General features: G+C 36.8%; 6 protein-coding genes across 8 annotated transcripts; 3 read left to right on the plus strand and 3 right to left on the minus strand.

Moving 5' to 3' along the window:
• Positions 1 to 322: 322 nt before the first annotated feature.
• Positions 323 to 4,085, minus strand: LOC106454214 (cyclin-dependent kinase G-2). Of its 2 annotated transcripts, XR_007314711.1 has the most exons (7): positions 2,094 to 4,085; positions 1,586 to 1,721; positions 1,413 to 1,501; positions 1,111 to 1,222; positions 912 to 1,018; positions 657 to 831; positions 323 to 558 (listed from the first exon to the last, which is right to left on the minus strand). XR_007314711.1 is itself a non-coding variant. In XM_013896374.3 (6 exons), exons 1-6 carry the CDS (start codon positions 3,677 to 3,679, stop codon positions 732 to 734), a joined length of 2,130 nt encoding a protein of 709 aa, XP_013751828.1. In that variant the 5' UTR covers positions 3,680 to 4,085; the 3' UTR covers positions 323 to 731. The 2 variants fall into 2 exon arrangements, 1 of the variants encoding a protein (XP_013751828.1); XM_013896374.3 differs by having other exon boundaries at positions 323 to 831.
• Positions 4,086 to 5,425: 1,340 nt separating this feature from the next.
• Positions 5,426 to 7,161, minus strand: LOC106454235. The gene is made up of 3 exons (XM_013896390.3): positions 6,086 to 7,161; positions 5,900 to 5,981; positions 5,426 to 5,770 (listed from the first exon to the last, which is right to left on the minus strand). The coding sequence occupies exons 1-3, from the start codon at positions 6,853 to 6,855 to the stop codon at positions 5,555 to 5,557; spliced, it is 1,068 nt and encodes a 355-aa protein (XP_013751844.1). The 5' UTR covers positions 6,856 to 7,161; the 3' UTR covers positions 5,426 to 5,554.
• Positions 7,162 to 9,527: 2,366 nt separating this feature from the next.
• LOC106378941 (uncharacterized membrane protein YuiD) lies at positions 9,528 to 11,632 on the minus strand. Of its 2 annotated transcripts, XM_022689112.2 has the most exons (6): positions 10,685 to 11,632; positions 10,316 to 10,472; positions 10,177 to 10,227; positions 9,995 to 10,087; positions 9,820 to 9,900; positions 9,528 to 9,650 (listed from the first exon to the last, which is right to left on the minus strand). In XM_022689112.2, the coding sequence occupies exons 1-5, from the start codon at positions 10,834 to 10,836 to the stop codon at positions 9,829 to 9,831; spliced, it is 525 nt and encodes a 174-aa protein (XP_022544833.1). In that variant the 5' UTR covers positions 10,837 to 11,632; the 3' UTR covers positions 9,528 to 9,650; positions 9,820 to 9,828. The 2 variants fall into 2 exon arrangements, with proteins under 2 accessions (XP_022544833.1, XP_013674446.1); XM_013818992.3 differs by having other exon boundaries at positions 9,528 to 9,900.
• Positions 11,633 to 11,744: 112 nt separating this feature from the next.
• Positions 11,745 to 13,430, plus strand: LOC106454243 (protein Iojap-related, mitochondrial). Its single transcript, XM_013896396.3, has 4 exons — positions 11,745 to 12,217; positions 12,304 to 12,388; positions 12,486 to 12,589; positions 13,158 to 13,430. Exons 1-4 carry the CDS (start codon positions 11,888 to 11,890, stop codon positions 13,233 to 13,235), a joined length of 597 nt encoding a protein of 198 aa, XP_013751850.1. The 5' UTR covers positions 11,745 to 11,887; the 3' UTR covers positions 13,236 to 13,430.
• Positions 13,431 to 13,564: 134 nt separating this feature from the next.
• LOC106365314 (putative F-box protein At1g67623) lies at positions 13,565 to 14,884 on the plus strand. The gene is made up of 2 exons (XM_013804765.3): positions 13,565 to 14,379; positions 14,556 to 14,884. Exons 1-2 carry the CDS (start codon positions 13,833 to 13,835, stop codon positions 14,882 to 14,884), a joined length of 876 nt encoding a protein of 291 aa, XP_013660219.1. The 5' UTR covers positions 13,565 to 13,832.
• Positions 14,885 to 15,284: 400 nt separating this feature from the next.
• LOC106365324 (putative F-box protein At4g11580) lies at positions 15,285 to 17,855 on the plus strand. The gene is made up of 3 exons (XM_013804772.3): positions 15,285 to 16,418; positions 16,521 to 16,898; positions 17,012 to 17,855. The coding sequence occupies exons 2-3, from the start codon at positions 16,531 to 16,533 to the stop codon at positions 17,604 to 17,606; spliced, it is 963 nt and encodes a 320-aa protein (XP_013660226.2). The 5' UTR covers positions 15,285 to 16,418; positions 16,521 to 16,530; the 3' UTR covers positions 17,607 to 17,855.
• The last annotated feature ends 335 nt before the right edge of the window (positions 17,856 to 18,190 follow it).

An 18,190-nucleotide genomic window follows, 5' to 3' on the forward strand; every position in this document is an offset into this window, starting at 1 on the left:
AAGCGTATCTCAGAGAACTTAGGATGGTTTACTAAACGGTGTTACGAGAACCGAGGACATTTGCAGGGTTGGGCTCCTAGGCGATTAAAGTATAAAAGGAATTCAAAAACACTGTTTTCCCTACAAATCAAAGACAATAACATTTCTGAAGTTTCAAAGCAATCACCTGACCTTGAGGAACTAGGGAAACAAAATCAAAATCAAAGACTATGTAGTACCTTGTAGAGATTCATCGGCAACCATCTTTCTTCTTCAAAGACAAGACTGTCACCTCAACTGCAACACCAGTGTTTCTTGCAATCGCAATGTCAATAATACATAATAAAAGAAACACCGAGTTGATTAAGAGGATTGTAGGTGAAAAGAATAGGTTTTCTCCCTCAACAGCGGTAAGAAAAAAATAAACGGTTCAATAACAATGCTACATACATAAGTTTCAGTAGGGAATGAGTTTTTATTGTCATTTCACACCTTGTAGAACAAGCACTGTCAGAAAGCTGCAGCTCTACTAACTGACCAGCCTAGCTTGTGAACACATTAAACCTGCAAGGAATCCAGCTGGCGATAGGAGGAAAATCATCTTCACAAATCACCATGGACCCTCGAAAAGAGTAAAGAAAAGTACAAATGATAGTCTGAGATACAAACGTTCCAACCTCCGCTTAAGCAGCAGCCCTAGCCTTAATGTGGTAATTCCAAGGTATCTGAGAGCATCAATCGTGAGCCATACTTCAGCCAAACAGACCACCAGACCCAAGTTCGGTTTGTGTTAGATCCTTCCTACGTTGCTCTTCCAAAGGATCGGGGCTCTTTATCATCCTCCTCCCACGCCTTGGCACAGAAAATAAAAGTTAGAAAAGTCAAGTTGACCAGTGATTGTTTCAGTTTAAGCAAGAGATAGATCTCAGCACCTGTCTTGGGCATGTTGAGCAGGGAAAGTAGGCATGAAATCTTTGGATTTTGGCAGAGGGACTTCACTAAACCATTCATGCTTAAGAGCAGCATCAACAGTTATTCTCTATGGAAAAAAAAATCCCCACAGATTCAAAAGTCAAAAAAACTATCAAGGTGCATATTGAATGAGCATACATGTCATATATATTTTATTACCCTCTCAGGATCGTATGTCAGGAGCTTGTTCAGCAAGTCAAAGCCAGCGTCGGACAGAGTTGGTGAACCAGTAAATGAAGTGGCTGGAAATTTCTTACGTAATAGGTTGTACCTGAAAGAACAAGCTAGTGGTAAGAAGCACGACATAACAACTATGCAAAGCCGGAAAAAAAAAGAAATCACTAATGAACAAGAATGCCAGACCACATCACCCAAAGCTAGAAAGCCTGAGAACAATAGAGAGTTTCAGCAAATTTATACGAAGGGTATGCTTGCATAACAGCTGAATATTACACACTTACTGATGCTTGACGAAGTTGACCTTGACTCCAGGCAGCTTGGAGAATCCAGGCCAAATTGATTCATTGGGAGTACCCAGGACTCTGAAAATCTGTAAATTAAAAGAAGCAATTCTTTATAAGCTGAATGTGCCTGGATGGCTGTAAACCCACGTCAGAACCTGTGTTTGAAATACCTTGTCAAGTTGATCAAACTCAGTTTTACCATTGAATAATGGCGCTTTTGCTAATAGTTCTGCCATGATACAGCCCAGTGACCACATGTCAATGGCTGTAGAATATTGTTTCGCTCCCAAGAGAAGTTCAGGTGCCCTGGGAAAACAAATGCAGTCATTGAGCTTGGTCCTGGAGGAAGTGATTATTTTCTATAAAAAAGGGAGAGTCAACAGAAGGAACAAAACAAGAAAATAAAGCTGAAGAACGAATATTTCCTAATGTGTCTAGTTCTGAATGTGCCATTCTCTGTGATGTCCAAGGTAATACCGCAAAAACATTAGCATTCAACAGCTAAGCTGGCATATAATGAAACTATACTCAAAGTGGAAACATAAAGGATTTAAGTCAACCTCAAGACTCTCTTAACGTTATGCTAATGATGGCCAAAATATACGGCAAAGTCACTGGAACTAAATTACAAAATCAAGAAACCACCATTTTTAACTAGAAAGGGTAAACGGGCTTTACCTGTACCAAAGCGTAACAACCAGATGAGTATATGGCTTCAGCGGGCTGCCGTATTGCCGAGCCAAACCAAAGTCACATATCTTCAACTCACCCCGATTGTTTAAAAGCAGGTTAGATGTTTTCAAATCTCGATGAAGCACCCAATTGTCATGAAGATATTTGACGCCTTCTAAAAGTTGAAGCATTAAGCATTTAACTTCACTTTGACTGAAACGCTGCTTCATTGTCTCCATCAATGCTTTAAGATCATGTTCCATATATTCCATCACCATAAAAATGCTATCAAGACTACTACCCACAACCACCTCTTTAACATCGACTATTGATGGGTGATGAAAAGAAAGAAGTATGTTAATTTCCCGAAGAGCAGTCAATGGAAAGCCTTCTCTTTCTTTTTCCATCTTCACCTTCTTCAATGCCACAATTTCACCTGTTTTCTTATCCTTCGCTCTGTAAACAACACCATAAGTGCCTTCATCTATCTTATTTAATCTCTCAAACTCATCAACACTTCGACAACCCTGGAGCATGTTTATACTTCTCAACGGAGGACCAGCAGGTTCAGGTGTCTCATGGCGAACATATTCGTCCTCAGAATCTGTTTCGGTAAGGCTGTCACTAGCATTTCCTCTTCTGCGTTCCTCCTCATCTATTTCCATATAGTCACCCTTAACAGCACTTTTCTCCTCAAAATCATCTCTGCTACCCGGCAAAGAATGGTGTCTCCTTTCATCGGAATCAGATGATCTACAACCTTCCCTCACAGACTCCCCAGCCTCAGGCGTTAAAGACTTATTGGGCAATCTGCCCTGAAGTAGTTTCTTCCTCCTTTTATCTATTTCCAATTCTACTATTTCACCCTCGTCAGTCGGAGAACTATTACCAGCAGCCCACCTAGAGGATGATATATGCCTTGTTGGCATGTTTTCCTCATCTTCCTGGTGCGTTCCCTCCTCTTGTTTCCCATCCTTCCCAGCATTCGATGATTGTTCCACCACACACGAAGAAGACATCTCTACCGGAGACGACAAAGTAGGAGCAGAAACCTCAAGAAGACCAACTTGCTTAGGATCTTCACGCATGTTACTCTGTTCAGAAGGAAAACGAGAGCTACCAACACAGTTGACACTAGGTGACAGGCTTGACCTCTTAACAAGTGGAGGTGGGGGAGGAAGAGGGGTGGCCTCCAAAGGTTTTTCATCTCTGTCCCATACAATCGGTGAAAACTTTCTCTTCTTCTCTACAGGGCTTTGAGCTCTATCCTCCACCTCCTTCACATCTCCATTACCTTTCACCACAGATTCAGACTCATCAGAGCCACTCTCACTAGAGAGCTCACCTGGTTCCCTATCCACAGACCTAGCTGAAACTGAAAGCCCACATCTTTTAGGTCCACGATCAACAAAGGCTTCCCTACCGTTAACAGCTCCGGACCTAATCATATCCTCGTGTCTTAAATTACTAACCCGTCCCTGTTCATAACTCTCGTTTGAGTAAACACTATCACGCCTCGAAAATCTAGAATTCGACTCTTGGCGGCCTCTCAGTTCATGATCAGGATACCTAATACTCCTCCCAGCCGTCATATAGACAGTTTCAATTCCACGAAATCAAAGCTAAAGTGACTAACCGTGCTCAAATTCAGAATCGCAGAGACTGAATCTCGAGGCTTCGCCGGAAGAAGCAGCTACTCGCGTGATTGAATCGGTTTGAATTGAAAGCAAGAGCTCGTGATCTGAACCGCGAAACCCTAGAAATTGAAAGCGAGACCTGCTGGAAGAGAGGAGGAAACGAGAAGATATATGTGAAGTAGAGATGAGGTTGAGGATGTAGTACGGGTGGATACCGTCGAGAGGGGACGGAGCAATGGCGGAGAGGAGACAAAAGAGGCGTCTCTCGAGTCGGGGAGCTTAAGGACGTAATTGTAAATTAGTTATCGATTTTTAGTTCCCTTGTATATTAGTTTTAGTATTGTACCCCTCTGTTTTATTTGTATTGCTAAGAGAAGCCCCTAAGCCTTGTAGTTTTCTGTTATGTCCAAGTCTAATTGATATTTCATTGTAGTCGGTTATCCACAGTTTAGTTTTTTTTTTTAATTCCTAAAACTTAAAATAAAATTAGAAACTGTTAACATTTTTTAATTATATAGATATTTTAAACTTATTAATTTTTAATTAAATTAGCTTAGTTTGAATATTAAACTCAACACAATTTTATTGAATTGATAGATTGGATAGCAAAAAGGTTGGTTGACAAAAAAAAAAGGATAGCAAAAAGGTTTGCACATTATAAAAATAATTAACAAAATTTAATTAGGCTGCTTTTATGGAAATTCTCTTCTAATTAATAATTTATTTTGACAAATAATTTCCAATAATATCATACTGAAAGGAAAAATAATAATTTGAAAAATTTCCAGAAAATAATACTATATGGATTATATAATGAAATAGTACAATATAAAAATAAAAATTGATAATAATTCAAGTATAATATTATATGCTAACAGAAGATTAAACACATTATTTTCTTTCTAAATGGTTAAGTTTGTTATGACTACTAATTGTATGTTTGATTTGCAACGTTGTCTACAAATTATAATTTCACATATCATACTAATGATTATGTATCTAAGTTCTTATATCAGGGTTTGACTTTAACTTTGACCTCTTTAAATTCAACATTTGATATCATTTCAAATTATTGGTAATGGTTTTCTTTGTTATTTTAGCAATTCTATCAACACCCATACTTAGAAAAACGAGAGATGCACTCTTCTCCATAAACGATGTTCTTTCTGCATTCAAAAGAACACCGAAATTGGTGAATTTTTTCGGATCAGCTGCGTGAACACCTTCAAAAGTAATAACCAAAAACAACTGAAACCAATATGCAAAAAAAAAATCACAAGTCTTAATCTTAATCCCTTCAACTTTCTCTGAGCTTCTTAACCAGTGGGCTAAGTTAGTTGTGCAACAATCATTATCTATGTAGATCTTTTTGTTTTAGCTGTGCAAAATTCAAAACGTGCTCAACTAAACCTTAGCATGTGTTTTTTTCTGTTCATTTGTATTCTATCCTAAACGACGTTTTCCAAATGATATTATGGTTCATTAAGAAAAGTTAGAACTGACAAAAGGCTTGAGGGAACTTTCCACCTAAGATAATTTATGTGCTAGCAAAGTTTAAGGTCTGGATGAGAAGCATTAGCTAGAAGGATTCTACAGTTTTAAGTGGCTCACAAGAGGGGACACTTGGAGGGTCAAGAGTTGGAGCTTCCAAGTTGACAAGACTTGTAACAAATGTTAGTTTTGGTAACACCGTTATCCATCTCTCCAAACTTTCTCTTTTATTCTATCTACTTCCCCAAACAAAGCCGTTAGTTATTGCATCACATAAATCCATACACGATTACATTCTAAACACAATAATGAGATCAATAAGTAAACACAAACTGGTGGCTACCAACATAGAGAGAAAGATGGAATCTTAAAGGAAAATGAAGAAGGCAAATGTCCACTTCTCCTAATATAATCAGCCTTCTCTGATGTCCTCACCGCCTTCTCGTTCAACTTCGCCTCCGCGTTTGCCCTCCTCTCCTCCGCTATCCTCTTTGTCGCGGCCAGCTTGTTCGCCAACTTCTCCTCCGCCCTCGCTTTCATCCTCTCGGCCTTCACCTACACAACACATCCCCACATTTCCTCAAATATATCCACAATGTTTTTTGATTATAAGAAAAACTAAAAAAACCGAACCGAAACTCGGATTGAACACGTGTAATTTTACCATTGGAGGATAAATCTTACCTCCATGTTTTTCATCTCCATCTCAGCCTTTCTCTTCTCATGATTCTCCCAAGCTTGTATCTTCACTTCCTCCCTCTTATACCTAATCACATTCCAAAAAAAAACCAATCCTCAAACACTGGTCTACATAATGAAGCCACGTTAACACTAATTAAACCATCTATTAATGTAATTAATGCTAATCACCTAGCCATGAACTTAGCGCGTTCTGCTTCATCCCAAGCCATGGCTCGAGCTTCCATAGCATTCATCGCCTTATTATCATTATTATTTTCTCCATATCTAATCTTCTCATTATCATTACTAGCTACGTTTCTACCCTCCGTCACCACCGTCTCCGTCCTCACCGCCTCAACGCCGTGAGAAGCTCTCACTGGTGACGTCACAGGGCTTCTCCCAACCGGCGTCGTGGCACGAACCGGCGTACCCGTTCTAGAAGGCTCTTGGCTACCGATGGGAGTCATCTCAGTCCCCATGTCCCTCACACATACCGATCGAATCACAGCCGTCGGATTAATAATGCTCTCTTTCCTCCAAACCGAACCACCTGCTGGCTCTCCGCAGTCTACGTTCTTAGTCTCCACCTCGGGCCTTCCCGCCGCTCCGTCTTCTTCGTCGTACTCAACGTACTGATCCTCTCCCTCACGTTCTCTCTGCGAAGCTGAAGCTATGAGTCTAAGATCATCAGCGTTTGAGTTTCTTGGTTTACAGTTCCTCGAGCTGTGATGGTTCTTCTCTCCGCCGCCGCCGCGAGAAAGACCAACGCCGGAGAGCCATTTCTGAGCGTCGTCCCATTTTGACGGTGCCGGTTTTCCAATGGTGGACCGGTGTTGGTGGTTTGGTGTCCGGTTTGCACCTTTCTGAAACTCAAAACCGGTGTTTCCATTTCCGTTAGAAATCTCCGGCGTCGCTGGTCCAAGCCACCCTTTATTATCTTCCACTCCTTGAGATCTCATTCTTCTCAAGATAAATAAATGAAAGAAAATAAAACAGAGAGATCTATATTTTCAACTCTTATAAAAATACAGTACTATAAGGTTCTATACATCCGTCAAAAAGTTATGGACAGAGAAAGAGAGATGACTTTGAGGAAGTGAGGAAGATGTGGCGAAGCAATCACAGAGTCGTCACTCTCGTACACCTAACTTGATGATGTGAGAGATTTAGCAGAGAGAGACCATTAATGCCAGATGGGTTGTTGTGTATAGAGAATGATAGTCTTTATAACTCCAATTAGTTCTGTCTTTTTCTATTGGAATGGCAGATATTAATATACATAGCCCCAACGTTTTCTCTGTTTTTGTTTTAAGAAAATAGTGTAATGTTGGTTTTGTAATAATACTCAGATCTGGTTCGTGATAACGCTGTGGTACTGATATTTTTATGTGAATAGAGCATTTTCAACGTACTACACCATTTCTACTATAAAATGAAGTTTTTTTTTTGAAAAAGGCAAATGAAGTATTTCTAGAGTAAAGTTACGTTTTTATTCAACTTTGTACTCCACAATATAGTAATCAGCAAAAGATAAAATAATATATATGATTAGTTTTTATTTTTGTAATATTTTTTTATTTAATTATAAAGGTAAAAATAAAGTAGATAAAAATAGTTTTAAGTGAAGTTTGAACTAAAAAATGAAATAAGGTTAGAGATGATTTTAGCTTCTGTTGCTTTCAGATATTAGACCTTCTAGTCTCCTATAATCGAGTATCAAATTTTGTTCAATTGCTGATTTCGTATCCGCATTATTATGCCACTCATTGATTTCTATTTTAGATAATTCATACATTACATCACTTGGATTTACTTGAACTGTATAATCCACTGTAGATTTGATTGGTGTAACGAAAATGATTGTATCGTTTTAATATCAATCACAAAACAATGTTTGTCTAATAATAGATAGAACACCTCACTTAGCCCAAAACGGTATCAATCACAAAACAGTATTGAAAAACGTTACATCCATCTTTAAAAATCTCTTAAATTTTTTTTCTCTAGTATTTGCATAATTAGGCAACTACGTACCATTCTTTTAAATCGCTTGAATACTTCTTCTACGTATCATTAATCTGACTGTAAGTCTCTTAAACATCAGTTAACACAGAATCATATAGGCCCAGAGTTTTTATTTGTTTTCTTTTCAGATTTAATAGTGGTAATGGTTTTTATAATAATGTTCAGATCTGGTTCGTTCGTGAAAATGCTGCGAACACTGTTAGAAAATAGTATTATTAATAACCATGTGTACGTGGGGAGAAAGTGACTAAACAATCACCATTATAATACTACTAAATACAGTGTTAATAATATAAAGCGATCGTAATAATGCAAATGCAAATGCAATGGGAACAATCACAAACAATTAGGAGGAATCTCGGATGAAGCAAAGAGTTTATGAAAAAAGTTAAAACTTCTAATGTAGTTCCCGAGAGTGGTGTTTTTTAAAGATACACTTGTACTTTTTAACGGTAACTTTAGAATCTTTGATTAAGATTTTTAAAAAAAGGCAGTTTCGTGAAGACTATGGCACGTGTACGGGTAGAGATCTTGGAAGGAGCGGCGAGAGATGGGTTTTGTCGGTCCGGGCTGGGGGGAAAGGCGGGTCCGTGTTTGACTGACAAACTCACGTGGTCCTCCTGACAGTCCCCTCTACTGCTTGTGGACCGTCTTTGGTTTCTTATGGATTCATTATTATGGTACTTCTTTTAACTCACATTTTCTGTTTCTGCTAAGTTTCTGATTATTGATGAAAGAGTGCATTCAGTAGCTGTAAACTGGGATGGATTAATGTATAAGAAAACAAAAAAATTCTATACAATATAACATTACTTAAAGCAGGTTTTATTGGTCCATGTACTTAGAAATATCATAGATAGAAACATGGTTCGTGCAGTTTTATGTAAAATTTTATTTACACAGAAACTTTAAAAGTAACTGCATCAAATTGAGTTTTGAAATTATTACTTTAGAAGTGAAGTTTTTTTCTTTTTTTTAGAAGTGAAGTTAGTGGAATGTAAAGTTCGGGCGTAGATTATAGTGTATCAAATCGACAAGACCGATCTTTGATATTTCCGTTTGTTCTTTCCTCTATCAATGTCCCCCCTGCGTCCAGAATGCTCATCCACAATCTCTTTCATGGGGACATAGACTACAAACCTTTCTGTTGTCATCCTTCTTCATCCTCACCACATTTGCTTCATGGAATTTATGAGTAGAACCATTTAAAGTCACAACCTCTTATATTCCTGATGATGAGTCTTGAACTGGTGATTTCGGAGCGGCGATTAGTCGGAGAAGACAAGTATGTTCCCTTGTCCATCTTGACGTATTTATTTATACTATACATCTACTGATTCTTCTCAGGAGGTTGAATCAACATTAAAGGAATCAATATCCATCAAGTGGCATAGGAGACTTAAGTTAATGCCTAAGACATGTGTTTAATGAGCCAAATAATTTAGAGAAAAATAAGCATTACTACATGAAAAAACTATGCCTATCTCATGGAAGTTAAAAGGAAATTAAAAGTGATGAAACTTCGAGGTGGAATAACCTCAAGATTTGGGAGAGAGGATCCACTGCTTGGATTTGTTTTGCATTGGATGCTACTCTAAAATTTACGAGAGAGATAGAACTTTTCATAAAGCTGATTATCAAAGTATGGCTTCTGCTACGTCCAAATAGATCATGTTCGTTGTAGACTTGTAGTTCACGGCACAAGCTCCTTTTTTACAACTTCATCAATCTGTGTAATGACATTTTCATGTTTTCCTTACATGATCAAACCTATATACTATGCTGTCAATGATAAAGATAAATGCTAACTAGCAAAAACACAAATATGGCTGTTTCAGCTATGCACCAGTGGCACCCACACACGATATTGGAATAGAAAATGCGAGCTTTTACTGCACCTTAAATAGCTACTTGACTATCAAGGTGACAAAGTATCCAAAAACTGCTGTGGCAGTTCCAAGCACTCCACCCGCAATGACCTGATGACATGACACCAAATAGTTATGCTTCAGGTACTGACCATAATTCATGAAAGCCATTTTAAAAAAAAAGTCCCTATTGGTCTGATCTTACCTGTGGAGGAGTATGACCGAGAAGTTCACGCAGTGGCATGCTTTCAGCGAGGGGATGCTCTGCTGGAAGTTCATACACAATCTGATTGAGAACCTGAAAATGAAACAGAGCCAAAATGAGTTTGAATTTTTTTTATAAAAAACAGAACTTGTAACACAAAAAGAAAATAGGGAAATTAAAACCTCGGCTTGGCGTCCAGCATGTAATCTTACACCAGTTGCATCATACATCACCTGCCACACAAAACACAAGACCCTTCACTATTTAACCATCAAAATGTGACAAGGAAGGTGATTAAGTACTGAGTGAGCAAAAAGGTACAATGGAAGTGAGAATGAAAGCGATAGCGAAATGAGATCCTCCAAAGCCTTCTTGTAAACCAACAGCCATAGCTAGAGCTGTGACTGTTGCCGAATGTGAAGAAGGCATCCCTCCTGACCCAACAAGGCGTTTCAGATCCCATCTCTTTTCCTTATACCTTCACAAAACTTACAAACATTGTTTAATTCACTATCTTTCAAATCTCAATTATACCTGATGCTCGCAACTCAACAATCTTAGAGTAAATATTTTATTTAAAACATTCTCAGAAGCTATGAATAGTCTGATCAAATAATCTCTAAACAAGAAGACAGGAGAAGGAGAATAAACATATATAAGTGATACGCGCACGTAAAGCCGTAAACGTACCAGGTGGTAAAGAACTTGATGACTTGTGCGATGGTAAAAGCTAAGACGGCGGAGATCAGAGGATAATTCGTGAAAATAGAGAAATAATGGGAAGAGGAAGAGGAAGACGTATCAGCTGATTCCTCCATTAGACGATGATCGATGGATCTCATTAGGGCTTTAAATCAATCACGACAACCAACGGTTCTACTTCTACCGTTCACGTAAAGCCGACAAGAAGACACGACAACCAACGGTTCCTCTTCTACCATAAGACGTGGAAAAATCTCGCGTACAGCTACCGTTCAAATCCTCAGGTTCTCTTTTCTTATTCTTCCTCAAAATATTTATTTCGTTTGTTTTCTCGCTTTTGCTTCGGCAACAACCAACGTTTCTACTTCTATTTTAATATTTTTAAGGAAGTAGAAAAATGTAATTTATCCAGAACTATCTTATAAATTCTGTTTCCAAAGACTTTATTTAATTACATTTTTTTCTTAGTACTTTTATAGAGTTTTTATTGTACTATAAGTTATCCCCGAGAAAATAAAAAAAGTCGGCTACTTGTTTAAAATCCAGCAAATTGAGTGTATATTCACAAAAATATACCATGTGAAATGAGAATTTATATACACGTTAACTTAATTTTATATTTTGGTTAATATGTGTGGTTGACCAGAATATGCTTCTTTGTTTGCAAGTCTACAAAGGAATATGCCTTTATGGTTTTACTCTAGAAGAACTATCGTGGACATGAAATTCCAAACAATAATACAAAGTTTTAAATGTATGATAGATTTATAAAGATGGAAACACACAAATTCTTGTTCACATAAAATGACTAGAGAACAAAAAAAACTCTATAACTTTTACCATTGATTTAACTCTTCCATCAGAGTCGGTTTCAACCATGATTTATTAATGATCATAAGTTTAGAGTCTCAAATGGGACTATCCACATCTAAATAGAAATAGAAGTATAACAAAACTTAATATGATTATTTAAATGAATATGATTTTAACCTGTGTTCTAAAATGTGGTTAGCTAGCCTAGTACGCGTTCGCTAATACGGTGGTCGGGGACTCGGGATTAAGACAACACGTGATTTTCAAATAAATTTATTTTTAACAAGTGATTTAATAAAGCAAATAAAAAGAAAAGTGGAAATCGAACCCAGCACATCGCCGTTGAGGTCAATCGTCGAAGGACAAAGGTATAACCTAATGTTGGCGGCTCTCCGATCTCGCTGCTCTTCACTCCCCTCCCTCCTCAAATCACCACCGTCACCGTCGCTTCCAGATCAGTCATGGAAGCTACTAGGTCTTTCCGCTTCGAATCCTCCCTCCTTCTCTTCTTCTTCCGCCGGCGCCGCCCGTGATATCTCAGAGGTCCTCTCCGTCGCCGAAGTGGAGAAGATACTCTCCGACGTGAAAGCAGACAACGTGATTGTGATTCCAACGGAGAACCAGTCTTGCTGGGCCGATGTCACGATCATCGCCACCGGAAGATCCGATTGGCACTTGAAGAACATCGCTCAGGCCCTCGTCTACAGGGTATGTATATAACTCCTTCTACATTCGAATCAGATACTTCAGAATCTACTTTTATTGATCGTTTGGTTCTTGCATTCACTGAACAGGCTAAGCAGAAGCAGAGAGGAGAGAAACATGTGATGCTTCCTTGTGTACAAGGTTACGACACCAAGTGGATTGTCATTGACTACGGTTCGTCTTTTTTATTTATTTTTCACTTCAAAGTTTTGATTTTTTTTTATATATTTCTCTGTGGAGTTTGCAGTAATTGTCTTTTGTATTGGTGTAGGGAAGTTTGTAGTACATGCGCTTGATGAGAAGGCCAGGGTTTACTTCAATTTGGAGAGTCTTTGGACTGGTGAACCGGCGTCAGCTAATGATAATTCAGACAAGGTATAAACAATTCACCTTACTCAGATTTGGTGTAGATTAGTGTGGTTACTGCTAATTATCAGGTCATCGTTAGTAAAAGCTTAAACTTTTAGCTTGGGGTTTGTGTTTAGACATCATCATCCAACAATTAGAGGTTAGAGATTGTATTAGAAACTAGAAAGTGTGTCCACTAGTATGATAATATGGCTTAGGACAAGTCGTTGATTCATTGAACTAACCTGTTACTAGATCTCTACCATATGACTACAATGCTTCTCTTGCTCTCGTTTGGGATTTTTATTTGCATTTATCAAAAGACACTCCGATCTCTCTATCTATAAGCTTGTGTTTGCTCTTTTACAATGTGCATTATTCTCGTGCGATTAGAGAAACTCATTTAAAAGTTTGTGAGATGTTATCATATCTTTGTTGATCTTTTCACAATGGGCATTGTTCTGTTTGATCATTGATCCATTGACAAAACGAGTGAGGTAGTCTTCAAAGGCTCTAGGTTATTAATGTCTGCATAGATTCCTGTTGTTGCACCTTCATTCAGTTTCCAAACGAAACCTTTCTTTTTGTTTTGCAGGATTTGCAAAACGCTTTTGTAAAGGTCCGACCAATTAACAACTCCAAAAAGAAGAAACCGGTTCAAGTGAGTTCTTGATCCAGAAAGCCCACTGTTCGATTGACAAGCAGTTTGTAATAAACATATTCCCCATTAAGGATATTATCCTCGATGGGTTTGAGGATGGGATTTTTTTTTTCTTCTAAATTTTATAAAATATTTGATGGAGAATACATGGTGTGTAATTCAAAAACCGGTGGAAAGTATTCCTACAAACAAATTCTAAACGAGGCAGTCAAGAGTCCCAACATATGAAATTTTTCTAAATCTATTAAACATTTTGTGGAAAATAAAACCGGTATAAATAGTAATATTCCCATAAATATATTCAAACGAGAGAAATAAGAGCGCAAATATGGAAAATTGGATAAAGGTAAACACAAGATATATATGAACTAATAAAACAATAAGATTTATGCATCTTTTTTCTTTAATTTTGATTTTCTATCTTATTTATCCTTTTTAAATCTGGAAAAAGAACTAATTGTGTTTTCATTCGTCCACTTGTTTTTTTTTTCCTATTCCTACTGAAAAAAGGAAAACGAATGTAGGCCTCTCTATATAACAACAATTGACCAACTTAATTAGAATGTAAATAGTATCCTTAAAGAAAAAGGAAAACGAAGCTTAGGTAACATGAGGTCCTCCTCTTTGCATGCTGCGTCTTGCTTATTCAAGAACTCTAACAAAATAAGAGTTTCTCTCGATTCCTTGCCTGATGATCTTCTTGTGGAGATTTCTTCACGTACCGCTGCTTCTTCCTTGTCAGCGGTTCGTAATCTCAGATTAGTTTCCAAAACGTTTAATAGAACATGCGATGAAAAATACGTAATCTCTCGACTTTCCCTCCACGAACTCACCCTTCTGACTTGGTATCATTATCAAGACCCTGAACTTGAAAGGAAGGTAAGGACCGAACATGAAAGGAAGATATTTAACAAAAAAAAAGAACTTGAAAGGAAGGCAAGGACCGAAAGATTATCTAACTTCTACAAGAGATGTCGAAGGAACGGGAATCCTGAAGCCTTGTATCGCAAAGGAATCATCAACTACTTTCGGAGAAACCAGAAACACAAAGGACTCAAACTTTTGTCTCAAGCTGCGAAAAAAGGAAACAAAGAAGCAACCTATGTTTATGGACTGATCCTAATCTGTGGTGGAGGCAGAGACATCTACGAGGAGGGTAAGCAAGATATATATTAATTGTTAACCTGAGTTTCTCTTCTTTTTTTTTTTTTTTTTTTTGTTATTATAGGTTCGATGCATGTTGTGTATCTTTGCGTTTATCTTCATATTTAGCAATTTAAGCGTTTTGAGCCAAACAAGTTTTGATATGATTTGAGTCTATGTATATACCAGGACCAGTTTTGCATGGAGGCGAAACAAAACAAGAGGGTTTCAAGATCTTGTCTTCTTTAATAAAACCGTTAATGTCGAAAACGTTGGAGGAGCTGGTGGATATGAGGGACAAGATTGGAGGCAGCATTCGGTGGCTTGGCACACCGGTGATGAAAGAGCTCAAAAGAGCGTACGTTCCAGACAAGTGCGGGTGTGATGGTCGAACTAGTGAATTCTTATCATATAATTGTGCTTGGCATCGATACGGCGAGGATAACGACATGAATACTTCTTCTGCATGTGAGATCTGTCTGTGGGATCATGAAGTTAAAATGTTTTTTAATGAGTGAATTATGATAATAAACAGAAATTAATTAATAAACTGTTTATATTTGGGTATCTTTTATATATTATTGCTCTTTGGATACATCCATATGATTTATATGAAAATATATGCCACTTAACTCTTCAATTTTGGAGAAGGTTCTGCTTCATGATTAAAGATTTTAACCCCAGAATAGTTTGACTAGAAAGTTAGAGTGTTTTATACCTTCTCTGACGAAGGAGATGAGTTGCGAGTCTGGATATGCGATCTGTGGGGACTCCATTTGGGTTTCTAGACATCCCATCCCCACTCAGATGCTTTAAGTACATCCAACGTGCAGCAAGCTACCTTTACCTGAATGTTTATGGTTTAAGGACTTTGAGAGTTGAGAGAATATGGCTTCTCGGAAGAGATTTTTGTACCTGGTTTGCCTCAAAAGTCCCCGGGTTTGACATCAACAGCTCCTTTCTTAATCTCTGGATGCTCAGAATCCACAAACGGTCCAAGCTGAGTTTTAAGTGCTCCCTCAAGATACAATTAACACACCATACATGTAGTCTTATATATAGAAAGGTCTGAACGAATCTTAGTTACCAACCAGCACGAGTAACTGTGGTGGCTTCCTTTTCGCATGAACTAGTAGCTCATTCAGTGGCTCAAATAGAAAAGTTGTCTAATGTGGTGAATGGTCTGGATGCAATTATCTGCCAAGATAAAGACCCTTAAGCATAATTTCGAGTCTCAAACTAGAGGATTATAATGCTATCCGACTCTTAAACAAACCACCCTTGTGATTGAAAACGACAACTTAATATATATGGTTTGTAATAGGCTCGGGAATATGAAATATGTTATTTATTAGACTGTGTAATATGTTTTGCATTAGCTCTTATTCATATTTGAGAGCGACCTATGATTGTATATTCCTAGATTTTTTATTTTTATTTTGGTACAGCCTTTGGTAGTACTAATATTTGTTGATGTGGGGTTTGAAAAATATAATAGTCAGGGTAAGAATGATCATGTTGGTTCCTAAGGTGTTTGATGTGGAGGGGTGGTTTTGTTATCTTTAGAGGAATCAATGAATTTCCGCGAATGCTTCTACTTTAATAATATATAGATTTGCTTTTCAATCTTTGAACATGCACAGATTAATTATCATTAATGGCATAAATATCTTCACAAAAAGATCAATTACTATTTACTTACATATCTTATTTAATTTTACAGAAATATACTACTATTTATAAATAACTTTATTATGTAAATTGATTTCATATCAAATATATCCATTTTATTAAATTGTGTATATATAACTTTTTGGAAAAATATCTCATAATGGGTTACTTATAGGCCATACAAGTCTTTTAAAAAAAATAATTGTAATAGTATTTCATCATGCCTCATCATAAAATATCTGTGCTCAGTTAATATAGTAGCCAAAGTTTCAAAATTCAGAAATGGTTACAATCCCCAGAAGTAAATCCCCTATATGTGTCCAGTGACTTCTCTATAAATTGTATCATTTCCTCAACGTTTTTGTTTGTTCTAACAAATCGGTACGTTATTCAATACTGTTGAATCTATTGTTATTTTCTTTTAAATTTCTGAATTTTAATCATTAGAAAACTCTATTACTTTGCAATTTGCATTGTTTTTAGCTGCACTAAGATGGAAACACCAAATAGCTTAGAAAAAATCTCAAGGTGGGAAAATATGGAGAAAAACATATTAGCCAAGATATTTGGGATGCTCAACGTTGTTGATATAATCAAGGGGATATCTCGCGTCTGTGTCTCTTGGTTCCTTGCTTCTCACAACAAATCTTTATGGAAGACTATAGACTTAAGTAATCTCAAGTCAATTATTTCAAAATTTTCTGCTAAGGCAGACCATCTGTCTAATGACGAAGAACACCAATATGAGCTCAGAAATATATTGGCTGAGATAACTAAATTTAACAGCTCAGTCACGACAAATCTAGTTTTTGATAACTGTTACTATATACAAGACGAGGAACTCGCGATCATTGCTCAAAGGTAAGTTATATCCCTTAAACAGATTTGCACATTATATGATAGAAAAATTTATGGATAAGCGTGGTATCGTGCAATCTTGTGTGTTTATTTACTTTTTCTTAGTTTTTTTTCAGGATGCCAAACGTAAAAAAATTGTCACTGCCGCTCTATCGTAATCTCAATAAGAATTCACTAATGTTTACATTCAGCCAGTGGAAGAATCTCAAAACGTTAGTCATTACTCAACCTGGTTTACCCATTAGAAATGCTAACTTTCGCGCCATTGGAGAGAACTGCAAGAACCTCACCAGCCTAAAGCTTATCCGGCTTTTAGACAATGACTTAGCCTATCAAATTGTGAGTTACTTCTCAAACCTGGAGAGTTTAAGCTTCCGAGGTGCAGCTTTATACATAGATGCACTATTGTCGCTTGTCACTGATCACCAAAACCTCAGGAACCTAAATCTTTCACATTGCTTATACATAGATTGTAAAGGATTTGCTAATGTATACTACAATAACTACATAAAGGCGTCAGGTTTAGAGACCGAAAATATCGTACAAACTGCCACTCAAAAGCTTGACACATTTATCGTGTGTTCAAATCATTGCGAGACATGCAACGAGTTGCGGGGACGTATGCGAGGTCGTTGGGATTTTCACTGCAACTACTGTATGTTGTCCAATGACCAATGGAAAACTGATGAGATAAAGGAACTTGAATTTTAAAATTTCTAAGTTTTGTTTAGTGTCTTGAATAAATGTTTATTTTCATGGAAAATATTTTGTTATTGGACTATTCTTCTTGTTTCTTTCCTACAATCGTTTATAAATCTCTTATCAATTTATAATATATATATATCAATTTACTTTATATATTTATCGCATAAATTCAAAACAGTTTACTGAAAGTTAACATTTGTTCATGATTAAGTTTTGAGTAAATGTTTACTTTCATGGAAAATATTTGTCACTATTCCTTTCTACAATCGTTAAAATCTGTTATCAAACTATTTTTATATTTCACATAAATTCAAAACAGTTTATTGAAAGTTAACATTTGTTCATGATTAAGTTTTGAGTAAATGTTTACTTTCATGGAAAATATTTGTCACTATTCCTTTCTACAATCGTTAAAATCTGTTATCAAACTATTTTTATATTTCACATAAATTCAAAACAGTTTATTGAAAGTTAACATTTGTTCATGATTAAATTTTTATTTTCATGGAAATTACTTTGTCACTGGACTATTTTCTTGCTCCTCGCTACGATCGTCAAATCTCTTATATCAAAATATAAAAAGTACAATT

This window comes from Brassica napus, chromosome A7 (genome assembly GCF_020379485.1).
Source record: "Brassica napus cultivar Da-Ae chromosome A7, Da-Ae, whole genome shotgun sequence".
In the NCBI taxonomy this organism is placed as follows: Eukaryota; Viridiplantae; Streptophyta; class Magnoliopsida; order Brassicales; family Brassicaceae; genus Brassica; species Brassica napus.